The sequence below is a fragment of the Hakea prostrata genome, chromosome 3 (genome assembly GCF_041222555.1).
Source record: "Hakea prostrata isolate BN-2017 chromosome 3, UWA_Hpros_2, whole genome shotgun sequence".
Classification (NCBI taxonomy): domain Eukaryota; kingdom Viridiplantae; phylum Streptophyta; class Magnoliopsida; order Proteales; family Proteaceae; genus Hakea; species Hakea prostrata.
In genome coordinates, this window is record NC_142602.1 from 42,636,180 (window position 1) to 42,644,366 (window position 8,187).

Here is an 8,187-nt window from a genome sequence, read left to right on the forward strand (position 1 = left end):
ATCTTCTACTAAGAGGGTCCACAAGTCTCTTCTTCCACTACTCCGGGTCTTCGGACCTACAAACACCAATGGGTCTAGGTCAGGGCCAGGGTTAGGATAGGGTTGGATTTCACAAATGCCCTTTCTATGAAGTTACCTTCTTCACCAATTCATTTAATCCCCAATACTCATTAAATGAAATTGAAAACCCAAATGAAAAAACAAAAATGAAATTCAAGGCAAAAATGGATCTATTGATATAGAGATTGACCTTGAAAACAGTTGAAGAGATGGGCATCCTTGTACAATGGTTCAGTCGTATATAGTTGGATAAGGAAAGTTATAAGGACATACATTTACAGTTTTAAACATCATTATAAATTAAATGGTTTTGCTTGATTAATGAAAAGGGTATTTAGGTCATCTACAGGCCCTTAAATGGTAGCTATGGAATTTTAAAAAAAATGAAGGCATAATACAAAACTCACATGAGTTAAATACTACTAAATGATCAAGTGTTTGATTATTTTATCTAGACTTTGATTCCATTTAATTTCACTTCCTTCACTTCTCTGCACACTCGCTGCGATGCCAATAACAAAGCATGGACTCTAGATTTATAGCCAATAGCAAGTGCATGAATGAGATCCTAATTAAACTGGGTATTCATCAGACCTCTTATCTTCAATTATAGGACCATGCAACATTGGACCCAATACGTCAAGTTGTTGTTGGAGATGGTTTGTTAATTAATTTGGTACTCTAATAAAGTTTTGGTTTTGCCATGTTTTATATTATGTAGTTACACTTATATGAAATTATATATTACCCTTAACAGGGAAAAATTTAATCCAAATTAAAGAAAAAATTGTCATCTTAGTAGCCCTCAATCCAGTAATAAATGGTTATTCAAAGTTATTCAGATTGAATCTACTCACAGAATCAGGATAACCAAACAGTTTTTTCAGATAGATTCACTTTCAGAATCAGGGTAACCAAACAGTTTTTCAGACAGATTCACTTTCCAGAATTAGGGTAACCAAACAGGTTTTTTTTTTTTTTTTTTTTTTTTTTTTTTTTTATGAATATGATTCTACATAACCTAATTCCACAGACTCGTGATTCCCTACAGAAGCGGATTCCAGGGAATTGCGGAACCAAACGCCTCTTAAAAGGCTAAATGCAAATCAAATCGAAGATAACAAAAAGAAGAAGAAAGAGTGAACGTACAGATAATATCTGATGTTGGAGAAGATTTAGATACCTGATTGTAGAGAAGATTTAGGAATAAACCTCTAACATTTAGCTTTTGAAGTTTTCCCTAAGAAAGAAGAGTAAAGAGAAAAGAAATAGAAAAATATTTAGTAATAAATTCCTAACTTTCATATTGGAAACGCCCATGTGGCCCCTGTGTAACCCTACGCAACATCAAAGCCATTTTACCAGTTGCCCTGTGTAATTCTACGCAACATCAAAGCCATTTTACCAGTTGCCCTGTGTAACTCTACTCAACATCAAAGCCATTTTACCAGTTGCGTCACAAATAGAGGAGTTAGAAAAGGATTTTTAAGATCCATAACTAATTCTAAACTTACCCAAAGGATCGACAAAAGTGCAGCCAACTGGAGGATAAAATGAAGAACAAGGTGGCTCTAATCCACAAGGAACCAGAAGAAAAATAAAAATAAAAATAGAAAACCTATGTGAATAATTGTTAGTATAGAAACTCCACAGACCACAATCATCTTCTCTCTCTTATGTGACTATTCCTAAGATCCTTTCTTTTGGCTTTGGGTAAACTATTAATATTTTTTTTGGGGTCAGAAAAAGTATTCATGAAACTTAATTTATTATATTTTACGTCTCAGTTTAATATTGTATTTTTACAAATAAAAAATCATTTGGTTTGATTTTTGTACTTCTCATTCTATATCTATTTAAGGAGAAAAAGAGGGAAAATTCAAATAAACGTTAACAGGAAACAGAAACCCCACCGGTTCCGGCGGAGCCAAGAACACCTGGATTCTTTCTTTTCGGGATTCTTGTTAATTTTCTTTTTAAAGCCCTAGCAGGGTTGTTTTAGTTTCGTCGTCGTCGATCTTACTCTGGTTTTCTAGGGTTTTTGTGTTCTTGAACTTGTAGTTTACCTCCAAGCTTTCAAGGATCTGGAACGGGAAGAAATGGTGTTTACGGTAAGATTGCTCGTAGAACATCTGAACGAAGCTTGGGAGATACTCCTTCTTCCTCCTGCTGATGTCGATCAACTCCTCTCTCTTCTTGATCAAGTGGAGTGTTGCCTTTCATGGATAGACCAAAGCCCACCAAAACCAATTGAAATTCCCCTTGGCCGCTTGAAGGAGGTACTGATTGCTGACCATCTTATGAGACATTCGGATATTGACGTCAAAATTGCAGTTGCCTCTTGCATTAGTGAGGTCATAAGAATATCAGCACCAGTTACTCCTTGCGGTGATGAAAAAATGAAAAAGGTATTTCGGTTGATTGTTGATGCGTTTGAGAAATTATCTGATACTTCTAGTTATTCATATTTTACGAGAGTCCGGATTCTTGAATTCATGGCAATGTTTCAATCATGTGTTCTAATGGTGGATATTCAATGTGATGCCATGATTCTTGAGATGTTCCAACATTTCTTGAATTCAATAAGGGATTATCACCCGGAATATGTCTTCTCTAACATGGAGAAAATTATGACCCTCATGTTAAAGGAAAGTGATGATGTGTCTGTCGATCTTCTTTCCCCACTCTTAGATAGTCTCCTGATGAAAGAAAAGGATGTTTTGCCAATTAGGCAAAAACTTGCTAAGAAAGTAATTGAGAACTGTGTTAGTACGCTTAAACGGGATATGATTCACCATGAGACAGTTGTTGCTACTGAATGCAATGAAGCCAAGGAAAATGCATCAGGTGAACTTCCTGCAAATGAGAGCAAATCGTTGGGGAAGTCTGGATTGAAAGCGACTGGTTCTGGATTGCTGGGTCTTGCAACGGATAGGTCTTCCCAATCAGTGACGAGGAATAATGATGCTCAAATTGGAAATGCCGATTCTTTAATTCCAAGCTTTCCCCATAAGAACCCTGGTTACACCCGTCATATTACTAATCAAGCTGAATCTACTGATAGAGCACTGAAGATGGTGGTCAAACCAGAAACACGGCCAGATCAAGCTACACTGAAAGCAAGAGGTAGGTGACTTATTTTTTGATGATTTCTGCACAAGGTTCTATTGGACATATTATTCTATTCTGTGTAGAATCTTCCATTATACTTTTTCTTTGTTTGTTTAGTTTCTTTCATTAATCTTTTATTGCTCTAGATATTTAATTGCCTTGTATTAGGATATTAATGTGGATCATAAGCTCATATGCACCCCTAGTAACATGTGACAAAATCAGCCCATCAAGGTTGTGGGAGGCGACTGCTGTGAGAGGCAGCCTAGTCCTCTGATGTTTGAAGCTTTTGTTGGTTCATTGGATGGCCTTGCTCTAAAAACAAGCATCAATGAAGAAGGAAGAAAAAAAAGACAAAAAGAAGAGTGTCATTGCCAACATATGCCTTCTTCTGGAATTCTTCCTAGAAGATCTCCTTGGCTCATCAAGTAGAGAGATTTAGTCTTGATGCTGTGACAGTTTTAGAAAGTATAATTTATTTCAATTAGGTAGCTCCTACTTTCAGTTTGCTACTATTTTGGTCACTTAGCTTTTATTTTGTGATTTCTTGATTCTTCAAGTTTTATCTTGGAAACCTCTGGCTAAGCTATAGATTGTAATAAAAAAAAAAATTAGAATTGAAGTAATTGATTTTGTGTCCTCATAACTTCAGTTTTGCAGTAAAATCCATGTTCAACAGCTGAGATAGCTGTAGTGTGATACCTAAGACTGAGATATCCATCCCTTACTCCTTTCTTTTTATATTTTTTTAGTTTATTATTTTTTCTAATCTTTTATGTTCTTACTTCATATATGGGGGGGGGAAGAGAAGAACAAAAAAGTTTCAGTTACATTACGTTTGTTCATCCGTATTTTCTTTTTGGATGAACAAAATTTATCCTTATTGTTTTGATCCTGGCTGCAATCGATCTAGCACTGGTTTCCCTGTTTGTGTTCGAGTTTTGCATTAATCTTGAAGATTTTTTTCATGGAAAAATCTTCTCCATTGCTTTTATATTTTAATCTTGTATTGACAATGGAATCATTCATTGAACTATGGTCACAAAATATTGTTTCCTACATGGCATCTGCAGTTAACTGGACTTTGATCTTCTGAGTTCATCACTGCAGCCATGAGCAGTGGGTTTCATACCCATGTGCAGGTCCTTATATGGCCACATCCAGTGGTTTTCTGGCAATTGTGATCTCTTGAGACTTTCTCCCTTATTTTATTTTACATACGTGACCTTTATTCCTACTTCACCATATCTGGAAACTGAGTTTATGGGTTTTCAATTTCATTTCATTGGCTGACATTGAATACAAATTTAATTAGAAGCATTTTAGGCAGTTTGAGGATCTGTGAATCCTCACATAGTTCCCCTTGTAATGAATCATATCTTTTCCAGTTATTCTTTTTGGGTCTAATATCTGTCTCAGTCAATCTAAAAGCTTATGTTTTATTTAATTTCTACTATTTTGCTGCAATGTGTCATAGTTTGGAGTGAATCAGGAAATTCTTTAGGATGATATCATTATTGTCTAATCATTTGATGTTTCTCTACCACAGAGGTCCAGAATCCACCACAGAGAAGTTTTGGCAGTTCCAATAGCAGAGGTACTTGTTAAACTAGATCTACTGCCTGCTACCAGTGGATATGCAATCAAGACCATAAACCAACTTGGTTCCTTTTATGTTTTTGTACATTTTTCTCTTGCATGGGTTAATGCTAAGGAGAGATTGCCTTTGATTGAAGCATGGGAAAAAATATCAAAGATGACAGCAGAAAACAAGTAAGACATTTTGAGCTTCTTTTCTTGAGTTCCTTCATTTGAGTTAGCACATCTATTTGGTGAGGTTGCTTTGACTTCTAAGAGTGAGTCTCAGTCTAGTGTTATGATTGCTGATTCTGTGTTGGGAACGTTATTAAGTAAACAATCCTTATGATGGAGCCAAGACAATAGCAACATTATAACTAGTCCTCATGCTTTATGGACAGACATTTTCAACTACACTACAATGCCCTGGGCAATCTATTATAAAAAACATAAATGTTTTAGGCTCTCAAATTTTACCTCCAGTCTTCATTTGTCTATCTGAAAACTGGCAATAATGCCCTGAATCTTCTTTGCTGACTTGGTTCAAAATCCCAACTTTGATGGTTAACCATCTAACATAGCACAGGTGATCAACTGAAAAAAAAGTTTTACCTATCAACTGATTTAAAATTCTGAACTTTGTTAGAATGGTATTTCTGCTCCTGTTAGCATTTTGAACTCTGTTGAGCATGCTACTAATCTACTTTTATTAACAGGGCTGATAAAAATCTGTATGCCATTGAATCATGGGGGGAATAGCAAGAAAGAAGCATTCGAAGCTAAGCTGAAAAGGATTGAGGTAAACAAGTTTCCATTTCTTGAGTTTCATGAAATGTTTTTGCAAACGCCTCCTTCTGCATACCATGCTTGTGCAATCAAGTACAGAACCTATGTGCTATCAATGGTCTCCACCTAGACACTGGTTTCGAGTCTGGAAATAAACCTTTCAGCAAAACCAATGGTAAGGCAGTGTACATAAAGATCCCCCCCTTCTCCTGCAATGGTGGGAACCTTGAGCACTGGGTATACCATTTTGATCTTGACTTAGAATTTGGATTTATTCAACAAGTAAGCATGGGTCTATCCGATCCACTGAGCTACCCCTGGGCACAGCTTTGAATCCTTTTCTCTGTTAATCCTTTGGGAAGCTGGTGTTGGCTTCGATAGGAATCTGAATGGGCAATATGTTTAGCTTTTTAAATCACAAAGTCAAGTCATATGTGCTTCTTTACATGGCATTGTCATTTAGCATATCATGCACTGCTAATGCCAGAACTCTGCTGAGGAGATCGTTCAGGTTGATTACCTAGTCGTCCTACAGATTTTCCTCCAACTAATTGTACAATGCTTTCATCCGTGGCCCCCAAATGTCAGAACTGTTTTTTACCCCCCCCCCCCCTTTCAGGGAGCTGGTGTTGGCTTCGATGGGAACCTGATTGGAGTTAAGTTTACCTTGTTAAATCACAAAGCCATCCTTAATTGCATATACCTGAAGAAGAAAACTAGGAAAGAGACTCCGTTGAGGAGATCATTCAGGTTGATGTTGATTACTTCTCGTGCAGGGTTCTAGTCAAACTAATTGTACAATGCTTTCATCTGGCCCTCCCAAATGTCAACAGTTTTTTTTTTTCATACAAATAACTTTTTCTCAAAATTTTTGAACCATACATACACAAATGGTAGTATTAAAGGTGCCATGAATCATTTGCATTGAGTTCATATTACCTTGACAAAGACCTTGTGGGATACAGGAACAACCGGAAAAGAAGGCCGAGTATGTAGAGTAAATGATCCAAGCCAAGCCGTGGAGAAAAACTGTGGTGGATTTCATGAAGGAAGATGAAGAAAAGAGGGCAATGATCCGAGTCATGTATGGAGAATATATTCTCAAAGCAGAGGTGATTGCTGCAAAGTATCGAGCATCTCAGATCACACCAATAACATAGTTCGAACCCAGGTTTTTTGACTCGTTTTTTGAGTAGAGAATAACTGAAGTTAGTAAATAATTGTTCAGAGTAGAAGTTCCCACATCTTCTCTCCCTATTGTGACTAGTCTCTTAGACCTGATTTGCTGCCTCTTGTGGCTTTCTCAAAAGAGCTGATTTACATTTCAATTTAGCATGGTGATTTTTAATTCACAAACTGTTTGATTTGATTTTCATACCTCATTCCAAATGAATTGTGCAGAGCAATGAAGCCTCCCCCAGTAAACATCTTGTGCTCCTCGTCGGGTGAGGGAACCCTACAAACCCTAAAGTAGAGAGAAAAGGTCTTCATTGGGTTTTTAAGTCAAAGTCAAACAGATAACATTAAATAGGTCAACCAAAACCATTACTACTTCTAGAGTTCTAAGAAGGCTAATGCGTTAATTTGACTACTCTGTTGGCAATTGGATTAGTTTTCCTCCTGTTAGATTGATGGTCTCTATAAAATGGAGTTTGATTGCTGAACAAGTTTATATAATGGCTACCTTCTCTCTACCGTGACAAAAATGGGGTCATTGGTATGAGAATTAGAGTTGATCAAACCACCATCCAAGGGATAGCGAATGATTCAAGTATTATTAGGTGAAGAAATTGTACAATAATTCAAGTATTATTAGGTTATGAAAGGAGAATCCAAAAGGATCATACAAAAGAACATAGATTGAGTAACTTAATACAACATTGATATTATAGCTGATAATCAAAAAAACTTCAGGGAGAAACTGTAGATAAGTATGGTTTACTTTTGGAGATGAGCTTTCTTTTCTTCTTCGGTCATGAAAGAGGTGATGGGAAAGGACTTGCTAACTCCAACTGATGTCTTGAAAGTGATATTGTCACCATCGATGGACATCTCGACTACAGAAACCCACACCATCAGGGGAGTCTTGGCCTTGGATCCTGTCATCTTCTTCATCTTTCCCTTCTCAACATATGCTGTGGTCTCGGCAGCATAGCTATTCTTGGATTTGGTCGCTGGATTGAAGGACTCATAGGGAGCCTTGCATTTCCACCACACGAAGCCAGTGGATCTCACCCTTCCACATTCTACCAGCTCTCCATTGGGAGCTACACCACTGGGAAACCCAAGCTCTTTCAAAAGATCCATTGAAAATTGACCACAGGCTTCCTTTCCACGGACGATTTCAGCCCCAGCTCTCTCATCAGTAGCCATGATTAGCTAGTAAATAAAACGTAAAGAGATTGATGCAAGAAAAACTCTCAACTCCGCAACTGCTCAAAAGGGGCTATGCTGACTATTGTGGATGTGAATTCTGAGCAGATGGCTATCTATATATACAATAACTACAGGTGGGAAGGTGACCTTGTCTTTCCATCTCCGCCGATGATGACATGTTCCAAAGACAAGGTTGACAGCTACCGAACCTTCCATTAGGGAAAGAAGTCTTCATTCTTAATTAATGGTTTTATGATTTTGTTTGGTCAACCAAGG

The 8,187-nt window shown here is 37.2% G+C and overlaps 2 protein-coding genes across 2 annotated transcripts; one reads left to right on the top strand and one right to left on the bottom strand.

The window, feature by feature from the left end:
- Positions 1-2,159: 2,159 nt before the first annotated feature.
- On the top strand, positions 2,160-6,757 carry LOC149022307 (sister chromatid cohesion protein PDS5 homolog C-like). The gene is made up of 4 exons (XM_089147583.1): positions 2,160-3,186; positions 4,721-4,944; positions 5,466-5,548; positions 6,501-6,757. Exons 1-2 carry the CDS (start codon positions 2,160-2,162, stop codon positions 4,777-4,779), a joined length of 1,086 nt encoding a protein of 361 aa, XP_089003709.1. The 3' UTR covers positions 4,780-4,944; positions 5,466-5,548; positions 6,501-6,757.
- A 716-nt stretch (positions 6,758-7,473) lies between these two features.
- Positions 7,474-7,908, bottom strand: LOC149022308 (uncharacterized). Its single transcript, XM_089147584.1, has one exon. It carries the CDS (start codon positions 7,906-7,908, stop codon positions 7,474-7,476), a length of 435 nt encoding a protein of 144 aa, XP_089003710.1.
- Between the last annotated feature and the right edge of the window lie 279 nt (positions 7,909-8,187).